The sequence below is a fragment of the Cervus canadensis genome, chromosome 23 (assembly GCF_019320065.1).
Source record: "Cervus canadensis isolate Bull #8, Minnesota chromosome 23, ASM1932006v1, whole genome shotgun sequence".
Taxonomy (NCBI): domain Eukaryota; kingdom Metazoa; phylum Chordata; class Mammalia; order Artiodactyla; family Cervidae; genus Cervus; species Cervus canadensis.
The window spans coordinates 49,915,738-49,940,024 of NC_057408.1; the positions used below are offsets into that span (position 1 = coordinate 49,915,738).

The 24,287-nt window shown below is 38.6% G+C and overlaps 1 protein-coding gene across 2 annotated transcripts in view; it reads right to left on the reverse strand.

Moving 5' to 3' along the window:
* THOC1 (THO complex 1) overlaps positions 1–24,287 on the reverse strand; it is a 39,384-nt gene that overhangs the window by 8,479 nt on the left and 6,618 nt on the right. For both annotated transcript variants that reach the window (XM_043443903.1, XM_043443902.1), the window contains exons 5-11: positions 22,403–22,521; positions 21,914–21,962; positions 21,407–21,502; positions 14,214–14,296; positions 13,209–13,282; positions 11,658–11,766; positions 10,308–10,439 (exon numbers count right to left, since the gene is read on the reverse strand). In XM_043443903.1, the coding sequence (XP_043299838.1) occupies positions 10,308–10,439; positions 11,658–11,766; positions 13,209–13,282; positions 14,214–14,296; positions 21,407–21,502; positions 21,914–21,962; positions 22,403–22,521 (662 nt within the window). The remainder of the gene's footprint in view (positions 1–10,307; positions 10,440–11,657; positions 11,767–13,208; positions 13,283–14,213; positions 14,297–21,406; positions 21,503–21,913; positions 21,963–22,402; positions 22,522–24,287) is intronic.

Sequence of the window (24,287 nt, forward strand, 5' to 3'; positions counted from 1 at the left end):
TGGATGACTGTATCTCCACCTGGGCTCTCAGCTCCCTGACCTCAACTCCACGGACCGTCACCGCCCCTTCTACTTGGTCCCCAACTACCATGGCCCCAGCCGGGCCTGGCCGTCACTCACAGACGCCCCAGCTCTGAAATCTTTACTCACAAGCTCCTGTCCCTCCTGGTCTGCCACTCAACTGCCCAATGTACTTAATATTTGGACTTTATTGAGAATTTATGTTCCTTGAACCCTTACTTTCTACATATCTCTAAGTCTCGATCCTGTTTTTACTCTAACCCTATTTTAGTCTAGACAAAGGGTCAGGAAACGTTTCTTTAGAGTCCCAGAGAGTAAATACTTTAGGCTATGTGAGCCAAGAGGCATGTGATAGATAGTATGCGGGAACTTAATGTAAAAATGTTAAATGTTACAAAAACAAGCAGAAAGTGGGCCAGATGTGGCCTGTGAGCTGTAGTCAAGGGACCCCTGCTCTAGACCACATGGTCTAGCTCTTGAATCACCTTCTTGCCAACTTCCTTCACACCCTCATCCCATACTTCTGTCACATCTACCGGGCAAAAGGGCAACTTGCGTCAAACCAACCGTTGGTCACCTTCTCTATCCTAACACTGAGGTTCCCACCGAGGCTGCAGGTGGAGCTGCTTCAAAGAAAATACAAACCTCACAGCCATGCAGATGCAACCACCGCTCCACTACTGTCTCCAGTTGAGAAGTCTCCCTGATCTCCCATCAGCATCTTCACTCTCCAAGGCTTCTCCACAGCAACTATTTCAACCCCTGCACTGAGCAGAGCACTGCTTACTACCCGGCCCTCTCGCTCTCGGTGGGCAGCCGCCTCTACCCTCAACGAGGAGGAGACACTCCCTAAACGGGATCCTCCCACTGTGCCCACATCCTCGTGCGCCTCGTTCCTCTGCCACAGCATCCCCGCTGAAGCTGATCCTGTGTGATGTCCCATCACTAACTACCCTGGCGCTTGTCTTCAACCCTTTCTTCTTTCCCACTGAGCATTTAATAACTTCTCTCAAAAAGATCCCATAGCCTCACCTCATCTTCCCTGAAGAGCAAAACTTCTTGAAAGAACTGGCTACATTCCGTGCTCCCATCCAGTCCTCAGCCTGCCGCAACCCGTGGGGCACTGCGTCACCAACCCACGGGAAATGTTTTCGTCCAGATCACCGGTGACTTACTTGTTACATTCAGTGAACACTCTTCATAGTCCTCGTTCCGCCTGATATGCTCGGCTTCCATGAAGTCACACCTTTCTAGTTTTCCTCCAGTTCTCAATCTTCTCCCTCTCCTCTCCTTTCTTCCTTCTCCCTCAAGTGCTGATTTTCTTCAGGATTTGGTTTGTTGCATTTTTCTCCTAGTCTACACTCTTTTTAAATTACCACATATAAGCTGTTAACCAAACTATATACCAGATCTATACTTTCATCTCGATCAGCTCCAGATCTGTGTCCTAAGAAGCTACTCCACATCTCATCGGAATGTCCCACTGACAATCCATCAGATTTCCCGTCCAAAATAGAACACACCAATTTCCCCAACAAAGCCTGCTTTTCTCCAGTGTTGGCTATTTCACGGAGAGGCTCAACCACTCACCTAATTGCCTAAACTACTCCAGGAAGACTTTCTGGAAAAAGCAGCAACCATGAACCACAGGAGCAAACCTGAAGTTGGAGCACATATGTATGAGAAGAAAGAAATAGGAGGAACAAAGACTGAGGCAAGACCCTGAGGAGTTCAGTCTAGAACTCCTGGCTTGAAGAAACAGGCACTGTTTATGAACTTGAGCTTTAAAATATCATCTTTTCCACATTTACTTTTTATGTTGGATGATAATTTTTAATAAAAACAACAGATTGAAAACAGGGGTCAACAAGACATTGAATCAGATGGGAAAGACTAGTTTGATCATTTAAACTAACTGCTTCACACTATCCTTAAGAAAACAAGGCCCCAACAAGTTAAAATGACCCCTGCAAGGTCACACAACTATTAGTAAGAGGAAAGACTAAAACGGAAACACTCAATTATATTCTTTCTTCCACAATATACATTTTCTAGTTCTACTTTTCTTCAGTTATTTTAAAAATTACACATTTACATGATGCAATGGGTGAAATATTTTTTTGTTGTCTTTTTTTTGTGAATAAAGGGCCGTTTATTGCCCTTAGTTTTTACTGCACCTCTTAGGCTCAGGCCTGCCTTCCTGATGATTATCCTAAACCTAAAAAGGCTCAGGCTACTCTTCTTAGCTATTCTTATGTGCCTTTCTGTCAATAAACTGTACACATAAAAAATATCCCTTTCTGCACATTTGAAAATTTTGATAAAAAATTAAAAAGCAAAACAATACCCTCTGTAAAATTAAACTGAAATATGAAATCTTCCATTTCCGTTACTTTAGTACAAAATACTTAAAAAAATCTTTGCTAGAAAACAAAATATTAAGACATTCACTTTGATCAAATTCTTAACTAATTTGTCATTATTAACACATCAGATCAAAATACCTAATTTTCAAATTATGGAGTATTTCTTAAAGTTCAAAAAGGCACAGTTAAGTAATACAACATTCACATCTCACGATCCAGTTACATATCAAATCCTAACATTCTTACTTGTTCTACATTTGTTAAAGAAACAGAATATCATCGAAACCACTGACGCCCCTCTAGACACTCCTTTCACTATGGCAAGCACTGCCATGTATTTGGTGTTGATGATTCTAACGCATATACTATTATATATAGGAGGCATCAATAAGTGTCAAGGTATTTTGCATGTTTTCAAACTATACTACATGCATTACTCTGCAAAAAGCCATGTTTCATACATTATTTTGACATGTACAGCTTAATACATGGAACTCTAGTTCAGGGGTTGGCAAATTTCTGTTAAGGGTCAGTCTGTAAATTATTTCAGGCTTTGTGGTTGTACCATCTTCACCATGACTACTCTGTTGTCGCTGGGCAGAAGCAGCACTGACAACACGTTAAGAAATAAGTGTAGCTGGGAGTCAGAAATACTCATTTACAGAAACATGCAGTGAGCGATGTGCTGACCCCTGTTCTAAGTCATCCATTTTTGGTGCTTTACAGAACTCAATGGGATAAAAATTTAGCATAGTTTACCACCCACCCTAGATAGCATATTAAAAAGCAGAGACATTACTTTGCCAACAAAGGTCCATCTAGTCAAGGCTATGGTTTTTCCAGTGGTCATGTATGGATGTGAGAGTTGGACTGTGAAGAAAGCTGAGCGCCGAAGAATTGATGCTTTTGAACTGTGATGGACTGCAAGGAGATCCAACCAGTCCATCCTAAAAGAGATCAGTCCTGGGTGTTCACTGGAAGGACTGATGCTGAAGCTGAAACTCCAATACTTTGGCTACCTCATGCGAAGAGTTGACTCACTGGAAAAGACCCTGATGCTGGGAGGGATTGGGGGCAGGAGGAGTAGGCGACGACAGAGGATGAGATGGCTGGATGGCATCACCGACTCGATGGACATGAGTTTGAGTAAACTCCAGGAGTTGGTGATGGACAGGGAGGCCTGGCGTGCTTCGATTCATGGGGTCGCAAAGAGTCGGACACGACTGAGCGACTGAACTGAACTGAACTGAACCACCCAGTTTCCTACTTATGAACATTTGGTTATTCCCACATTTTCACTCACAAACACATAGGTTACAATCAATGAGTCTTGTGTGTGATTCTCTAGGGCCCACTTCTTGGAAAAGAAGTTTTCACTTTGCTCTTTATTATAAAATTGCTCTGCAAAGTGGCTGTTTCAATTTATAGTCAACTAGTGGTGTGTGCACTAGCTCTCTGCTCCCCACAATTCTGTCAATATATTTCTTGTTAGGATACTTAAATTTTGCCAATTTGTTAAGTGTGAAGTGATTATCTCATCATTTAAGTTTCTTTGGCTACTACAGATGTTTAGCATCCTTTCTAAGCTCATTAGTCATGCAGGTTCCTGTATCTGTAAGTTACTTATTTATACCATCTTTCCGGTTTTCCATGTGGTTGTGTTTTTGTCAAAGGAATATTCAGGATAGTAATCTTTCTTGGTTCTGGAGGTGGTGAATACCTTCTCCTTGTTTGTGGCTTGTCTTTTTACACTGTCTAGTTCTAGTTCTTTTTTTCTTCTTTATACCTCTACTGATACTCACTCTCTGTTTTAATTATTAGACCTTTATAGGTCTTAATATCTGACAGGGCAACTGTTCCCACCTTCTTCTAAATTTTCCTAGTTACTCTTGGCATTTTGCTTTTCCATAAAAACTTTAAGATCAATTATTCAAGAGCCTATTTGGATTTGATTCAAAACACACTGGATTTATGGACGTATTTTGAGAGAGGTAGCACTGGGTCTTCCTATCTATAAATGTCATCAGACCTCTTCATTTTTATCATTTTCTCCATGAATATCTCTCCCAGGTATTAGTTTTCACTGCTGTTTTATACAACATTTTGTCAACAGGAACACTATTGATGTTTTCCTTTTGTAACTTTGCTGAAGCTTCCTCAATTGAAACAGTCTGTCGGTTCTCTCAGATTTTCTTCGTAGACGATTATATTGCCTTCAAATACAGACAGTGCAGTCTTTTTTCTCTGAGGCATTCAACTCTCATTTATTTTCTGTTTTCTCTTACTGAAATGACTAGGTCCTCCATTATAGCACTGAACAGAAATATGGTTGGTAGACATCCGTGTCTTGTTCTTGAAATTACTGAGAATTCTTTTGAATTCCCTTCTGATTTGTTTTTGTAATAAGTATTAGTTATTATTTGGTCTTTATTTTTTAAAAATAACTACAGTTGATTAGTTTTTACAATATATTTTTCATCTCTATTCATAAGTGAAATTGATATATACATTTTTTCTCTTGTTCTGTCCTTATCGTGATTTCATTTAAAAGTTACATTAAAGAAAAAAGTTACATTAATCTCATATAAGAACCTAGGTTGCTTTTCCTTTATTCCTTGAGGTACTGATAATATCTACCTAAAAAAATACAGGCCTGATGTAATCTGAAAGGTGTCACTTTGGTTACTACTTCCTTGTTCTATGTTTATTCCGGTTTTTAATTTCTTTGTGAATCCATTTTGGCAATTAATTATTCTACGAAATTACTATTTCATTAGATCTAAAAACAGCAGTTCAGAATATAGTCTCTTACACATTTTATTGTCTCTTTTGACTTCCAATTACTCCTATTTTTATTGCTAACAATAAATTTATTGGTACCTTTTCATTTTTTCCTTGGTCAGGCTTGTTCTCTGAGAACTATTATAAAAATTCTTTTTATAAAATTTTTTTTTCAAGTTTTTGGTTTTGCTATGTTCTATAGCTTCTTATATTTCATTAATTTGTGCTATTATCTACTTCTCTCAAGGCTTATTCTGTATCTTTTTGAGCTTATTAAATTCTCAGCTAGTCATTCTTTCTTAAATTTTTCATTAGTGCATTTCAAGTAATATTTTTACCTCTCACTTTGTGACCCACACACGACATAAAATACTTTCAATCTGCTGTATAATAACGTATTTATAACAAACTTAGAATTTCCATTGTGTCTTCCTCTTTAATTCCTGGAGAATGCTTTTCATGTTTCCATACATTTGTATCTTTTAAAACTATCCTTTTTTTTTTCCTTTATTTATTTTTTCAGTGGGTTTTGTCATACATTGATATGAATCAGCCATAGATTTACACGTATTCCCCATCCCGATCCCCCCTCCCACCTCCCTCTCCACCCGATTCCTCTGGGTCTTCCCATTGCACCAGGCCCTAAAACTATCCTTTTCATAGTTCTAATTTAACTGCCTTGTAGACAGAGATTGTGTGTATTCCGTACAACAGTAAATCTCTGAAATATGCTGAGACTTCCTTTATGACCTAGTACACAAATTTTGTGAACATTCAATGTGTACTCAAGACATTATCTCTACTTGTTGTGTACAAGTTTCCATATATACATCAGGATTATTTTTTTATTATGCGAAACTGTCATATACCTGTTAATCTTGGTTTGCCTGAACCATCAGGTACTCAAGTTCATTACTGCTAAAATCTTCCATATACCTACTAATCTTTAGTTTGTTCAACCCATCAGTTTTTGATGAAGGCACTTAAAATATCCCACTGTAACTGTGGACCTGCCAACTTCTCATATTGTTTGAAGTTTTTTCTGATATATTTTGAGGGTATATTATTAAGTGCAGGTAAGTGTACGATATCTTCTTGGTGGCTCATTCCTTTAATATGCATTCCTTCATTCTACTTAACATTTTTTGCCTTAAATTTTATTTGTATTTATGCAGCTTTCTTTTTGTTGGTATTTGCCTGGTATGTCTCTTTCCACCCTGATACTTCAACTTTTTTTGATCAGTTTTTAGTCGTATACATCCTCCGTGGTTGCAAATTATTATGCACTTGCTCTATATTCCAGTTGTTAAATTCTCTTGTGTTCTCTTTTCCACGTAAGTTTAAAACTTCTTAGGTCTATTTTTATTGCTTCTTAATGCAAACCAATGGAATTACAAAGCTTAGCTGTGCACTGCAAGGAAACTAGAAGGGTAAGATTATAAAATGCAAAACTCTATAAAACACAAATCTCTTTAAAAGGAAACCACTATTCTCTGGAAAACAAACCAACAGCAATCCAGCACGTGAATCTATGATTTTCTCTTGGACCTTTGGTGATGTGGGCTTCTACCTGCCTTATCTGAGCTAGTTTAGAATGTTTCCTTTACTTCAAATGAAAGTGCTTGTATATAATCTCCAGTTTGCCTAATAATTTCTGATAAAAATAATGTCAATTTTAATATTAATTTTTTTCTGTTGATTGATTAGCCTTTTCTTTTTTGTGAAAGCCCACTGACTTGTCTGTCAAGGTATGGGGAATCGGACAGCAGTCTTTCTGATACAAAAGTAGTATTGCTGCAGGAGCTGCCTATTTCCCAATTAAAAAACTGTATACTGTATAAAACTGATACAGATAGTATACAGATCAGTATACTGTATAAAACTGATCAACTGTGTATCTTGAGAATAAAACTGATCAACTGTGTATCTTGAGAGATTTCAAGGAAAACATAACCTCTCTCAAGTGTACTACAGTTCTTTCTTAAATTATTTAAAGGGATCACCAAGTTCCTACATAATCCTGGGAAAGTTGTTTAAGTGGCAGTGACCGCCCTCGTGAACACTTCTTTTTTTTGAACATTTCTTTTCAAATGTCTACAGCACTTATAAATATACTGACTTATGTTTTTATCTAAATCCTGACTATGTAGTGCTCTCACTTCTAGAGGAGCTAACATTTTTGATGGTTCTTTTGCTACAGTTATTATTAATTTCTATTACTCTGGCTAATAATAGCCACGATGGGTCATTTCTCATTCCAGCTTTATTCTTATCTTTTTATCAATTAACCAGTCATCTCTGCCAATTCTTTTGGAATTAGGCTCCAGATCCAGAGCCTACACATGGCTGCTTGGCAGCCCCAAAGAATTTACTCTCTTATCTTGTTTGCATAACTATGGCTTGACTCATACACAGAAGGGATTCTAAAAACAAGAAAGAATGATGAGTATGTCCTAAACTTTCCACTATGTTCACTGATACTCATGGGGCTGCCCTGCATTAGACCCAAAGAGTAGAGTGTTAGAAGAAAAATGGCAGTTCAGGCCTCCCACCTTGAGGACCATTTCAGGTTGGTTTTATTTCATGTACTGATAAAAGGTTTAGTAATTGTGTTTGCCTTCTCAGATGAGTGGAAGCACACTCATATGTTAAAACTGGCATGACTGTCAGCAACAGTCTTCGAACAAACTGCACTTAGTAAAACTCTAAAGGTTCATCAATGCCTGCATTGTATGCCGGAAATACATGGGAAAAATATCAAGATTGCACAAGAAGGGTTCTATGTTGAAATTTAAGATTAAACTTGCTGCTTAAGAGGCAACAAATGGAAGTAAAAATGCAAAACATCACGCCTTACATTCTTTGCTGCAATTCTCTGTGCCTTTTTTTCTTTCCATACTATAAAGTTTTAAGCTTCTAAAAGCTGCTTTTACCTCTGTCATACTACCTAATGGGATTCCAATGCCTAACCCTGAAAGCCCTCGCTGTCTGCACCAGTGAAAACGCTCACAAAGAGTTGGTAAAGGAGACACTATTCTAGCTAAGTTTTTCTTTTTTGTTTTTTTTTTTTGACAGATTCTAGAGATGTTTAATAGGTAAAATCAACAAGGTTTGGTTATATATTAGATATGAAGGAGGTGACAGATCAGTGAGGTGTTTGGTTGAAATGCTTGAAAACCAGGTGAAGTTTTGATTGGACCCAATAAATAGTGAAAAGTTGCAGTACATTTTTGAGTAGGAGAAGGCCATGCAAATTTTAAGAAAGGTCAGTTTGTCAGCAGCATGCAGGGGTGGGTAAATTGGAAGTGATTGAGAATGTAGGCTGTTGTAATGGTCCAGGTGACATGATTGCTGTTACTACTGCTACTGCTAAGTCACTTCAGTCATGCCCGACTCTGTGCGACGCCATAGATGGCAGCCCACTAGGCTCCCCCGTTCCTGGGATTCTCCAGGCAAGAACACTGGAGTGGGTTGCCATTTCCTTCTTCAATGCATGAAAGTGAAAAGTGAAAGTGAAGTCACTCAGTCGTGTCTGACTCTTAGCGACCCCATGGACTGCAGCCTACCAGGCTCCTCCATCCATGGGATTTTCCAGGCAAGAGTACTGGAGTGGGTTGCCATTGCCTTCTCCTTCTTTTTTGTTTTTTTCCTCAGCAGAAATATTTCTCCCCTGTTTTCTGGTACCTATTGTTGGTATCTGTTAGGAGTCTGTTCCAGTATACTTGTGGGTTTTTTCCCCTCCCCTCTTTGGTGGCCTATTTAAGGTTTTCTCTTTGTCCTCGTAGGTAACAGCATAATGTACTGAAGTACGGATTCATCTTTCTTTATCCTGCTTGGCAGCTGCAGCATGCTTTCAATGTGAGAACTTGGGACTTCCTTCAGTCCCTTAGTTTTTCCACCATTCTCTCCCTTCTGTTCTTTGGAAATTCTCCTTAAATATATGCTGGAATTTCTCAGTCTATCTTCCATGGCTCCTAACTGCTTTCAGGTTAGCAAAAAAGTCTGTCTCTTTGTGCTGTATTTTAGGTGAACTTTTCATCACCCGTTCCTCTTGTCGCCTGTGTCCAATCTATTGTTTAATTTCTATGTGCTGTGCTTTCAATGATCATATTTTTCATTTTCAAGACTCTCACTTAGTTGTCATATTAAACTGCTCTATTTCATTTCTGCTCAAATTTTTAAGTTTCACAATTTCCTATTCTCAAAGGATGTTCCATTGTCAGTGATCTCTTTGATTATCCAAAACATACATATTTTAAAGTTTTGGAACATATACATCAATAGTTGATTTTGTAGGTGATCTTTCTTAGCACTGGATTTCGGAATTCATCAGAGTTTTGAATGGAAGGACAGCCTTTGGCAGAAGAATGGTAATATCTGTCTTAGCTTCTTTTCAAAAGTGGGTTAATTTCTACCCCAGTCTCTGGCTTCAAGCAGGTGAAAGTGGCTCCGGCTGCTCATCCCACATGGAACCCACCTGGTCTCACTTATAGCCAAACTCTTGGGTGCCACCTACTTGAAATATAGAATCCAGGAGGCCCAAGGCTTTCTTCACAGTGACTACTTGGCAGTTTGGGTCCATGAAGAGATATATCCAGCTCTGGATAAGGAAGCCCAGCTTTGTCTTTGTGGTTTTCTTTTTAGATTTTACCTATCACTGCTATGTGTTTGGAGCAAAAGGAGTGAGCTGAAACAAACTCAATGTGCCATCCTGACTAGGAATTTACATAATCCCTTAGCATTGTAAATGAAAAACACTCATTAAACTGTATAAATAAAATTAGCAGGGGATTTTAAAACCCCTTATTTGTACCTAAATGGCAAACTAATTACAAAATATTTTCATAAGTGCAAATTAAATCCTAACTTAAGGTTCAAATATATGTACTTGAAAGTAACTAAAACCCACTTATCCTAAAGTAAATTTACAAAACAGACAATGCAGAACAATTTCGTTTACCTTTGACATCAGTCTTACTTATACAAGAAAAAACAGGACTCTCAAAGTAACATTTATCAGTTTTAACAAAAAATAAAGTCAGAAACTTTTCTACTGTATTTAACTTACAAGGCTATCAGCTAAATAAAAAAAACCAAAAATATTTCTTACTGTGCTTCATGAAAAAAGGAGATTCATACCTTTTCACTTGTTAAAAACTTTGCAAAATATACATGCTCTCCTCCTGTTTTCAATTCTTCCATCTTTTTCCTTGAGGCCTGAGTATCATCTAATTTATAACTCTTAAAAACAGCTAGGACTTCTTCAGAATACTGCAAAATAAAAATGCTAATTAGTTTTATTTGGCACTGTTGCCCAATCACTTGCTTAGTGCTTCACTATATCAAAATAATCTACAATTTATTCCCAGTTAACCATATATGCATACTGAAGGCACATTAAGAAAAATTCTGACAGCAAAATAGGAGAAAACTATTCTGTGTGAGATTTTATGGTTACTCTAAAACTAGGAATAAGCTCTCTACTTCTGAAGATATGTGATTTCTTAAGTAGTTTGTGTAAGGAGAAAACAGAGAAGGGAATGTTTTGAGAGAATAAAGAAATTTGAGAGTAAAATTAGCTGTCTAATCAGCAGTGGGAACTCTCAAGCCTTTTCTGTGCTAAAGACAGCGACCAAATAAAAACATGATGTCAAACCCTATCCAGTTGAGGGACAATTCCAAGTGACTTCTCACTTACTATTTAATCTCAATTTGGACAGTTATGTGGAAAAGAAAAAGTACTGCATATAAAATAAAAACTTTATTGCACATAAAACTTTAAAAAGTAACAGAATACACACCATTCTCCTTTTAAAAGCTATACTTATTAACTTTAGATTCTGACTACAACAAAAAGGACAAACTGACCTTTAAGTACAAGAAAAGAAATACAGAGAATTCTTTGGGGAAAAAAAAGAAGTTCGCAAATTTTTCCTGCAAAAAGTCAGACAGCAAATATTTTAGACCATATGACTCATCAAATGGTCTCAATTACAACTGCAAAAGTTGGCCATTATAGCACAAAAACAATCACAGATAATATGTCAATCGTTGGTGTGGCTGTTTGCCAATATTGTATTAACTTTATTTACAAAAGCAGGCATTAGGCTGGATGTGGTCCAAGGCCATAGTCTGCAGAGTCCTGTTGTAACAGGATAGCCAAAATAATTCTGTGCAAAATAAAGGCAGAATGTAGTCTGCAAACAGTTCATCAATGCATGTTGACAATACTATGTAAAAAATCAAGCCAATATAAAAAACCAAAGCTGTTAACTACTAACCTTTAAATCCTCTAATAATTTATAAACTACTCTCAAAATCAATTGTTTACATATTAATCTACAGCTTACCATCTATATTATGAAATAGGTATAAAAACATAACAGGCAGAAGAACTAAATAGGGAAAAGTATGCTGGACAAGAGTCAAGTTCTGACTGCCATTAGCTATAAAATAATGGGCTTTTGGTACTTTGCAATGGCAACTCACCTTGAGAAAAGTTTTCCATGAGATTTTCTCATAGCATTGCACAGGGTTCCTAAAGTAATCCTGAAGTGACCAAAATTTTCGGTACAGGTTGTAATCAATTGGAATGGAGCTGATAAAAAAAATGTTACATTAAATAAATCATTTAAGTAATTTTAGAAATATCTAAATGCTTTAGTTTTCCTTGGGGCACAAATCCTTTTAAAAAGCTAATGAAAGCCATGGCCTCTTTCCCCAGAAAAGAATACAAATTCATAAATACTTATATAAACTTTACTATAAATAATTTCAGGGGTTCTCAGACCCTTATTCCGTCTTTATCTTCAGTAGTGGAACCCCTGAATTTTGGCTGGATACATTCAGAATTTAAGGCTATGTTCCCAACCTCTCTTGCACCAGGTGTGGCCACGTGATTAGATTCTGCCCAATCAGCTGGGAGTGGGAGTCACATGTCCTTTGTGGGCCATTTTTCACCATTTTCCCTTTTCCCTGGCTGGAAGGCAGATGTGATGATGAACCATCCAAGACTACAGGAAAAAGAGCAAATACCCAGGGACAGTGGACTAAGAAGTCAGAAGGAACCCGGGTCCCCAGACGATCTCCCTCAAGAGGGCTACTGCATCAGCCCTGAAGCACCTGTCTTCAGACTTTTACGTGAGAAAGAAATTAATTCTATGTGGTTTAAACTAATGTTCATTTGACTCTAATGTTAAAAAGTCAAAGGTGCTATATCCCAACCAACACACTAAGCTAGGGAGACCTAGAAGGGAATAAACACATTAGGTACATATCAGTTTAGGATTACAAAAATGGCACTACTAGTTCAATCTGGAAACATTACAAATCTTCAGTGTGAACACATATTCTTTTAATTTTTAATTTTGCAAGCAATCATTATGCTATAAACTGTTTCAACTTTTGATTTTAAAACAGACATTTAAGACCTTGTATCAGCAAATCCTGTTAAAAATGGTTGTGGTATCAACTATTTCATATCCTCCAGTATCTACAAAAATATTTCCACATCACCACTTAAAATTAATTCTGTCTGTAAACATAATTGCATACTAGCTTATTCCATTCTTCCTGAATAAACCTTAAAAAGTTGAACCTATGGATTATAGTTAGCATCTTTGCTAAGCTTCATGCCCATACAAATATTCCAAGAAACACTGTAGTTTTATACGGGAAACAGGAAGTAGGTTTAGTGATCCATACAGCACCATGATCTCAAAGCCATGCTGTGAGAGGGAGAAAGGGAGGAACTAGCTGCCTGCGGTTGGCTTGTCAAATCTGTGTAAGGCCGGCCACACTGAAACAACAGACTGCCTGCACACAATTTAGAAACCAACTGATTCAGTCCATTAATGATTCCGGAGTTAAAATTTTAAGACATATATATAAAGTTACAAATAAAAGGAATCTATAAGCATTATTTCCTTCCTCCTTGTCTACATTCTCCTACCTCCTTCCTCTCTGTACTATCTCAGTACTTGGTAAATCATTAAGGTATTTTCTATGTAAATCAAGAAATCTGAACTTCTAAACACTCACCAAGTTGTTGGAGCTTCATCATCTCCCATTTCACCTTCTTCTACATCCATTCCTTCTTCTCTGTCCTCTGTGTGCTGAATTTTAAAAAATGTACATCTGGTCATAAAGCAGTTGTCAGGCAGAAGAGAATTCTACATGACAGGGATCCAAGAACTCAAGAGCAGTATGACAATAAGATAATCATGAAGACACAGTGTAAAGTTTTAAACCAATACTTTTCCAAATATGGTCAGTAGATTCTCTCCACGAATAGAGAACCTATGGCAAAACATGATTTGGAAATACAGTACACAATGATCTTTTGTGAGAAGTGAGAAGATCATTAGTACACTAAGGACTCCATAAATCACAGTAACTAACTTTCAAAGGGAATTTAAGTAGTTTTTGTCCCCAACTTTCACTGAACTCTGAAAATCTTCCCCCACTCATACACATAACACTTATTATCTGGGAACACTTTAGGATATGCTTGGTGTCCAGCTCTATATTGAAAATTTTTAAACAACTAGTTTACATAGACTAGTCCAAGAAATATCTAAAAGATACATAAAGGAGAAAGGAAAAATCTTAAAGTCAGTATCATTTCCAAATTGACAATGATTACAATTTAAGGGATAAATTAAGTAAACTATTCTGATTAATTTAATGTGAAATATTAGTTATACCTAATTAAATAATTTTTAACCTTTATAACTTGCTCCTAAATGAAGAGCAGGTAACGAATGTCCAACAATTTGCCATCTCTGGACTGTTTTCAGTCCATGTATGCTCAGTCGTGTCTGACTCTTTGTGACCCCATGGATTGTACAGCCTGCCACGTTCCTCCATCCATTGAATTTTCTAGGCAAGAATACTGGAGTGGGTTGTTATTTCCTTCTCCAGGGGATCTTCCCTGACCCAGGGATTGAACCCATGTCTTTCCTTTACCACTGTGCTACCTGGGAAGTCCTAGCTATCTCAATAACAAACTTAAAATATGTTCTGTTGATTTCACATCAGCCTCACCTTCTGACCCAGTGTGCTCTCCTGCTCATTGGTGTTGAAAACAGTGACATTTTCCAGATTAAATTGACTCTGCAAGTTAAGACCTATTAAAAAAAAAAAGATTTTCAAAGCAAACCCAAATACCTAAACCAGTTTAAGAATACAACTTTGTTGTCATATAACTAAAATATATAAAATGATAAATAATTAAGCAAAAGATCAAGTCAGAAATTATATCACACTTGATTTTCAAATTCTTTCTAAAATTCATTTCTTGAAGGTGCTTTTAGAGTATGCAGAATTCTACACATACTAATACAGATATAGTTGATCTGTTATTTATGAATATTCTAGAACAATTTTACAGAATGCTTTATGTACTAATTTATGACTTTGCTGAAGCACAATCAGAAACTGTATTACTCAGATAGTATAAATGTGTAATAATGTTTACAAAAAAAGTTATAGTGAGAGCCGTGTTTCTCACTGTCAGGGAAAGAAGCTAGAAATAAGCAGGTCTATTGGTGCGAGATTAGACTCACAAGTTATCAGTCACTATGATATCACTGTATTGTTTTTGGTCATTTAAAAAAAATGTAGACAGATAACAGCAATAAAGATGCATATATATATGTTAGTATTTATACATATCTTTCCAAGCTCTGTGCACTGAGATGGCTTAGAAGCAGTGATATTCTAGTAACAATTAGCATATCTAGGGCCCAGATCTTGTCTTTTAAATACCATTTTAAAAATAAGACAAATCAGGCTCTTTGGAGAAGTGGCTGAGAAGGAAAAATACATGATGCACCTGGACTATCCTTTTATATCAGAAACGCATGAAAGAGAACCCAATGGGGAGAACTTGAACAATTTGAACAAATAATGATATTGAGATTATAATTCATATAAAATAAACATTCATGAGTTTCATTTTGAAATAGATGATTGAACTGATAAGTAAACAAGGGGGAAGACACAACTGCTTTTCGTTCTTTTTTGGCTGCATTGCATGGCTTGTGGGAATCTTAGTTCTCTGACCAGGGATCAAACCTGGGCGCTCAGCAGTGAAAACTTAGCATCCTAACCACTGGTCCGTCAGGGAATTCCAGAGACAAGTCTTCTTTAGAGAAGAATTCCAATTCATAAATGTAGAAGGTATGAGAGAGAGAGAAAATCACCACCGGGAAACCTAATAATAATTGCTATAGGCAAGATCCACTGATGAATGCTCCTCAACTCAGTGGGCAAAGATCTAAAGAGAAAAAGAATATTTGCATAGCCTCAAAGTATCTCCCTCCAAATATTTATTAATTACAAAGGGGAAAATAGTAGCTTTGTAGTAGAGAAATATGGAGATCAAGGATACTCTCTTAATTAGGTGATCAAAGATAACATCCCCAGTAAAAAGACACATCAACACCATGCTGAAACGATGCACTGAGAAAAGCACATCACCTCTGTGGTCTTCTTCCGCAAATCCACAACCGCAATCTAACTATGAAAAACACCAGACAAACATGAATTGAAGGGCATTCTACAAAATACCTGACCAGGACTCTTCAAAACTATCACGGTCATGAAAAACACTGCAAAGGCTGAGGAACTGTCACTGACTGGAGAGATTAAAATGAAATCACAACTAAATGCAGGATCGTGCACTGGATCCTTAAACAAAAAAGAAAGCAGTGATAAAACTGATACAGTCTAAATAAAGTACTGCACCAATGTTGATTTCTCAGTTTTGATAAATGCACATAGTATGTAAGAAGTTAACATTCGGTGAAGCTATTCAGGTACTTTATAGTATCTTTACATATACATATAGTCTAGACTTTAAGTCTAAAATTATTTTAAAACAAAAAGCCTTTTTTTTTTTTAAAAAAAAAAGAGAGGGAGAGCAAGAGGCCCACTGTGCCCCTAGGTCGGCTCTGCACAGAGGCTCCACAGGCCAGAGGCAGAACCCAGCATGGCCCCTGCCCTTGGCCAGCCTTGCCCAGACCTTCCTGGCCTCCAGGGGTACTGCCCCATGAAGGGGCAGGCTGTGGGGAGTGTGTCCAGACATGCCAGGGCGCCTCCCCAGGTTCAGCCCCGTGCGTGCCTTTCCCCTGGGCCTAGGCTCAGTTTAGGCCTACTTCGAGGGGAGGTGCTGGCAGGGGCTGTCTCCACACTGCAATGGCCTATAGGGCATAGGCCCTTGTCAGAGGGAAGGGGAGAGCAAGGGGGTGGATGCTCAAGAACTCTTTGGCCCAGCAGCCTCAGGGCAGCAGGGAGAGCAAGAGGCCCACTGTGCCCCTAGGTCAGCTCTGCTCAGAGGCCCCACAGGCCAGAGGCGGAACCCAGCATGGCCCCTGCCCTTGGCCAGCCTTGCCCAGACCTTCCCCGCCTCCAGGGGTATTGCCCCATGAAGGGGCAGGCTGCGGGGACTGTGTCCATACATGCCTGGGCACCTCCCCAGGCTCAGCCCCGCTAGGGCTTTTCCCCTGGGCCTAGGCCTCAGTTGATGCCTACTTGGAGGGGAGGTGCTGGCAGGGTCTGTGTCCACACTGCAATGGCCCAGGGGACAGAGCGCTTTGGCAGAGGGAAGCGGGAAGCAAGGGGGTGGATGGCCAAGCCCTCTTTGGCCCAGCAGCCTCCTGGCAGCAGGGAGAGCAAGAGGCCCACTGTGTCCCTATGTCGGCTCTGTTCAGAGGTCCCACTGTCCAGAGGCAGAACCTAGCATGGCCCCTGCCCCTGGCCAGCCTTACCAAGACCTTCCTGGCCTCCAGGGGTACTGCCCCATGAAGGGGCAGGGTGCGGGGGTGTGCCCAGACATGCCCAGGCGTCTCCAGAGGCTCAGCCCCACGCGGGCCTTTCCCCTGGGCCTAGGCCTCAGTTGAGGCCTACTTGGAGGGGAGGTGCTGGCAGGGGCTGTCTCCACACTGCAATGGCCCAGGGGTCACAGCGCTTTGGCAGAGGGCAGGGGGGAGCAAGGGGGTGGATGCCCAAGCCCTCTTTGGCCCAGCAGACTCAGGGCAGCAGGGAGAGCAAGAGGCCCACTCTGCCCCTAGGTCGGCTCTGCTCAGAAGCCCCACAGGCCAGAGGCAGAACCCAGCATGGCCCCTGCCCTTGGCCAGCCTTGTGCAAATATTCCTGGCCTCCAGCGATACTGCCCCATGAAGGGAAGGCTGCGGGGACTGTGTCCAGACATGCCCGGGCGCCTCCCCAGGCTCATCCCCGCTAGCGCCTTTCCCCTGGGCCTAGGCCTCAGTTGAGGCCTTCTTGGAGGGGAGGTGCTGGCAGGGGCTGTCTCCACACTGCAATGGCCCAGGGGTCACAGCGCTTTGGCAGAGGGAAGGGGGGAGCAAGGGGGTGGATACCCAAGCCCTCTTTGGCCCAGCAGCCTCAGGGCAGCAGGGAGAGCAAGAGGCCCACTGTGCCCCTAGGTCGGCTCTCCTCAGAGGACCCACAGGCCAGAGGCAGATCCCAGCATGGCCCCTGTCCTTGGCCAGCCTTGCCCAGACCTTCCTGGCCCCCAGGGGTACTGCCCCATGATGGGGCAGGCTGCGGGGAGTGTGTCCAGACATGTCCGGGCGCCTCCCCACGCTCAGCCCGGCTAGGGTCTTGCCCAAAAAAAAAGAAAAAAAAAAAAAAGAAAAACTAGTATGCTAGATGAAGTCATTAAGCTAGTGAATGAACTTGGCTCACCATTCTGTATTAATTACTTAAAACCATCTTTGTTTATTCTCTATTACTCGATAGCACATGACATAATTCTCCATTAGGTTAAAAATTTTAGTTACACTTAACTAAATTTAATGGATAAACTACATGCTAAAACAGCTTTCTAAAGGTCTTGGGATATATTCTACTGACTCTTCAGCATCTACAAACACAAAAAAGAAAAAGTACTACAAGAAGATATCCTGAAATGCCAACCTAGCTTATGTTAGTAAGGATGTTTGGAAACTGGGAGGCACTTGCGTCAATGATAAGACTGTAAAATGAAGCAGCCACTTTGGAAAACAGTCCAGTGGCTCATCAAGAACTTAAACACAGAGTTACCATGTGATCCAGTAATTCTACTCTTAGATATACCTCCAGGAGAAATTAAAACAGTTACTACATGACCCATCAATTCCATTCTATGTATATGCCCAAGAGAAGTGAAAACATACATCCATACAAACTTGCACACAAATGTTCACAGCAGCATTATTCACAATAGCCAAAAAGCACAAGCAACTCAAATGTCCATTAACTGAAAAATGGATAAACAAACTGCAGTCTATCCATACAGAGAATATCCTTCAGTTGTAAAAAGGAATGAACTATTGATACATACAACACAGATGAATCTTAAAGATGCTAAGTTAAAAAAGCTAGTCACAAAAGACCACATATTGTATTATTCCATTTTTTAAAATGTCTAGAATAGGAAAAGTCCACAGAGATGAGTAAGTAGATGACCTATTCTTCAGGGCCTGGGAGAGAGGACAGGGATGGGGGTAAGTGCAGAGTGACAGTTCGCGGGCACAGGGCTCTTATGGGAGGAGAAATGTTCTAAAATCAACTGCACAACCCTGTGAACATACTAAGAAAACAGAAAATCACACATTTTCAATGGAGAACTATACGGTATGTGAATTCACATCTCAGTAAAGCTGTTAAAAAATATAAAAAGTTGAGCTTCCAGTAACAGAAGGCCAATAATTAACTAGCTAATTAACAATTCAGATTAATCCTCTCACTAAGGACAGCTACAAACTTGGATCAATTAATTCTATAAATTCTTACAGAGTATAAACCCTGTTCACAGCATTGTTTTAGACAATGAAATAGAAAAATTGTTTTTTCGTAAAAACTGTAAAGAGCTCACGTTCAGTGAGGAATATATGGCAAAAACCAAGAAGGAAGAAAGGTAAGCAATGCAGTGTCAGCACTCAAAGCCATTTCTGTTTGTCAAACAGGAAGAATCAGTTGCAAAACTGAGTCACTCTTTAGCAGCTTCCTGAAGTAAGGATGTTAAAAACAAATGTAAGCAAAGTGCGGAATCTAATAAATCCTACCCCAACCATCTTCTAAGCTGGGACGTACAGGGTTACGTCCTCAGGTAGGGATGAACCAAACTGCAGCCCAGCGCCGAGTCTTCTCGATGACCTAAGCAATCACAGACCTCGAGCTGGGCTAGATGAAGGTAAGCTTACACTAGTCGTAGCCCCTTCTAGGGTGCCTGGCAGGTCATGAAAGCTCTCTCTGGAGAAAGGTATCTAACCCAGGCCTCCAAATTATTCCTTCTAATATCTTCTCAAACATAACATCAAACGCTAACCAGAAACACAAAAGAGGTAAGACACCATGAGTGAGAAACAAGCACAAGAGTGAGTGAGAAAGAGCCATGAAGACTTAAGACACTGGAATTATCAGACACATAAATAAGGTAACAATGCTCACCCTGGTGAGACAGTTAAAAAACAAGTTTGAAAACAGCAGGGAGTAAGACACTAAAAAGTGACACAGCAGACTTAAAAAAAGACTTTCTAGAAATGAAATGTACAGTTACTGAAATTAAGAACTCATTTTCAGCAGATTATTCATAGATGAACAGAGAAGTAGTAAACTAGAAAACATTTCTAAAGAAATCATACAGAATGTGATGGAAAGAGACAGAGATGAAAAATGCAGAAAGTGTAAGAGACAGACAAGGTATAGAATGTTAACTAGAGTTCCATAAAGAGAAAGCAGCACACACAATATCTGAAGAAATAGCAGTTTACATTTTTACAAAGTGGATGAAGGACAACCAATACACAAACTCAAGATGCCCACAAATCTGAAGAATGATAAATTTTAAAAATCCATGCTTATGTATATTATCTATGGTGAAACAGGTCACCAGCCCAGATGGGATGCATGAGACAAGTGCTCGGGGCTGCTGCACTGGGAAGACCCAGAGGAATCGGGTGGAGAGAGAGGGGGGAGGGGGGATCGGGATGGGGAATACGTGTAAATCTATTGCTGATTCATGTCAATGTATGACAAAACCCACTGAAAAAATAAATAAATAAATTAAAAAAAAAATCCATGCTTAGATACATTATATAAAACTGAAAAACCGAAAACCCCACAAACAAAAATTCAAAGAAAAAGAAAATTTCAAGAGCAGAGAAAAAAACAAAACAAAACTAGATTATCTTCAAAGGAGTTAGACTGACATCTGACTCCTCTCTAGAAGACAAAGGCAAAGTAATGATGAACTTCCACTAAATGAAATCCTATATCCAGTGCAAACCTACAAGCTCTATACTTCAACCATTCTATCTAATCTTCAACCATTCTTCAAGAGTAAAGAAATAAAGATTTTTCAGACAAAACAAAATTTGCACTAAAGTCTAAAGACTAATAGTCACAGATAGAGGATCAGAAATACAAGTTGTAAATACACTGGTAAATTGAAATTAATCCTGACCACATTTAAATAAGAAGAAAGAAAAAAAGCAGAGATACAGCAGGACAAAAAGAAAGTCACAGGTAATTTTGCCACTGCTAACACACACTATAGGTCTTACCACAAGCAGGCACTGTTGTAAGCTCTTCCATATTTTAACTCATTTAATCCTTACAACAACATGTGAAGTAGGTGGTAGATTAGCTGATATTAAGGAAGGGGTGACCGAGGCAGATAGACAGTTAAAATCTGTCATATCTGAACAGACTGTGGAGGGCTCTGTTCTCTGTGGAGAACACTGCCATGCTTCACTTTTGGACCTGAACAGTGGTTACCCAACTATTTGCTTCACAATTATTGTACTATATACTTAATTTATGCACTTTCATTCTACTGTTATATTTCACAATGATAAAAGAAATGAACAAAAGTAAATGTGACTAAACAGTAGTGACTGAGGAAGAAAATGGAAGCAGAAAAACTGGCAAGTATTAAGAAATGAAATAAAAACATTCATGGCTACATATTTCAGTGTGATTCAACTGTACATTATTATTAATAAGCTTTGAACTTGAACAATCAATGGCTTTATTTGAGTGTTACCTGTATTATACACTAGAACAGGTACAACTATTTACAAGTAAAAGAAAATCAAGCGACAATTTCCTATGCTATCTTTCAACTTTTTAGAACCTTTTTTTTAAAAAAAAAATCATCATGGTATATTCTAGTCCATGATAAACAGGTAAAAATTTTCCTGCAAAGCAATTCATGTACAAAAGCTCACCTGATTTCTCAGATAAAGGGAAAAGCCTGGCCAAAAAGAGCTGAATTCGTCCACAGAAGACTGTATTCTGGGATTTTGATAATCTTCGTAGGAGATCTAACAACAAATGGAAACAAAGGTTACACAGAAGAGATCATTCTATATTTATTACAATATACCCAAATGTCTTAACCAGTTCAAAAGTATTTTCCTAAAGCAGTAGTTCTCAAAATGGGGGTAGAAACTATTTTCTGTCACCAAAAAAGGACTAGAAAATTAAAAATAAAACGAGTTTAACATGAGCAAGATAAACTTTATTCAACTTTTTGGTTTTCATTAAGTTTATGCTTAGAACAGGAATAGATAAATTTAAAGCAAATGATCAGTTTTAATAAATCAGACTGCTATTTTAAAATGAAGATACAATCTACTTAAAAAAAAATTTATAACCTGTTTTTAATTCAACCACCTGGTTTCCTGGCCATATTTCCTTCTTAAAAACCAATCATTTACTGATGAGTTACTTACCATTGCACATACGTAGTAAATAATTTTTCCCAGCAGAATAGAATGTATTCTGAAATTAAGACAGAAATTATTATCATTGTTCTGAAGTTGGTGCACATTCTTCAATAGTAAGTCACAGGAAGTAAGATTTTACAGAACACTAATATGTGCTGAGAATCTACTATGTCGCTTTCACTTTTTCCAAGCAAATAACATTTTTAATGAAATATTTTCAAACATACAACAAATACAATTCTAAGTAACTTTTAAAACATGTAAAAGTGTGTGTTTTCAAGGTAACTGTTTCTACTCAAATTTTGTACTGTCATTTTTTTCTCCATGTGACTCTTACTTGGCTTTTCCAAGACAGCAGAACATATAATTCTCATAAAGACAAACTTTTTAGCAATCAGCAGTTAGAGATAAAAGCAAGAAACAAAACAAACTACCCTCAGAACTCTAGATCTATAGAAAGCTAAAGTTAGTGGAAAAAGAAACTAAGGCACTTACTGATTTCCAAGTAGCAACATTTCTTTCCACAAAAGTGAATATTGTGTCACACTGATCCAAAGGAAGACAGTCCAAAACATCTCCCAACAATACAAAAGGTGTAGATGCCGTACAAATACCTTCAAGTGGAGCACAAGCCAATTTAAAAGTTTAAAATACGGCTGAGTAAAAGAGCTCATGTAAAAAATTTTGAAGATAATCTTAAAGGTACACTTTGTCAATCCTAATAAGGCTGTGAAAGGCAAGAAACAGAAGCAACCTACAAGTCCCCAAGCAGGATATACTTAAGTTCATTTAAGTTTTGGTATGTGATGATATCATCACCCTTGATAACCCTTCTAGAGCATTTACTATATGTCAGGCACACTAAGGGCTACGCATACACTAACACGTGTAATCCTCATAACCCTATGAGGTAGGTAACATTATCTCCAGTTTACAGAATGGGAAAACTGAGACACAGAGAAGTTAAATAACTTGCCCAAGATCATAGAGCCAGTAAGCAGTAGAGCTGGGATACGAACCCAGGCAGTCTGGCTCCACTAAGCTATTCAAAAGAATATAATGCAGCCAATTAAAAATGATGGTTATGATGACTAAATAACTTGGAAAATGCTTATGATATAATGTCAAGTGAAAAAGGCAGGGTTCAAAACTGTATGGATATTATGGTTATAACAATAAAATCTATTAAAAAGACTAGAGAAACTAAAATCATATACCAAAATAAATGGTAGTTTTTTAAAGTAGAAGAACTGGGACTACTATTTTCCCCTTTCCTCATTTCCAAATGTTCTATAATAACGCTAAATTTAAATTGTCTTGGTCATTTGAAAAGATCTAGTTCAAAAAAGATAACAAAAAGGTTTGATACTAATTTCAGTTCTTACTATACTTTTAAAATAATACTGTTGTTTCAAAGGAAAAATTGGTAAAATAAAAAGTTATGTCTAAATTCCATCTTACTAAAGCAATAAACTAAAGACTTCAAGGTCATCTAAGCTAGTTAAAAATGCTTTTATCCCCCTGCTCATTCTTCTTTCTATTTTTAGGTAATAGATACCAAAACTTGTTAAGGGTTTAGGAAAAGTAGCCACTTCAGCATGGTATGTAAAAAAAGTATCTAGGGGCACTAATAGCCCCTAATACTGCATTCACACAGTGGTTCAGAAACTGGAAGTAGTATTTCCAGCCCTGTGCTGCACTGGAAAGATCATAGCTGGAATGTAGTATGAGGGATACTGCCTAGAACCAGTGAGGCATAAAGCAGCAAAGTTCAACTCAATGCAAAGGAAATCTGATCATCAGAATCAGCTAAAAGAAATCAAATGGTGAGCTTCATCAACAGGAGCAGAGGATGACCCCCTGCCCAGGATGTTACTGAGAGGAGACAGGACAGGTTAGAGACAAGACTGAACCAGATGACCTCCAAAGTCCTTTAACACTTAGATTTGTGATACTTTGTGTCCTGTACACCCAAGAGATTAGAGTGCATACTCCCTGCCCTTAGCTGAAGTATAATTTGGCAAAATAACACACTTTTAATAATTACAGAACTTAAGAAAATTACCTAGACTCCACTCTCAAAGATTCAATGAAACTGAGTGAAAGCCTGGCAGTCTCATTTAAAATGGAGATTCACTGGTGATTCTAATGAGCTGGGTGATAACATGATTCCCCAGCACTGTCACAACCTGTGTCCCAGCCTCTACGCTGCCCTCTGAGCTTCATCTTAACCTTGGCCACAGACACCTCCTCCTGAGTTCCCCACACCTTGCTATGTTCAAGCCTGCATAGTTTTGTTAATAGGCTTCTTCCTCTCTATCACATGGTAAATTCCTACTCAGTCTTTCAAAGCATAGAGTACATACTGCATCTAAAAAAC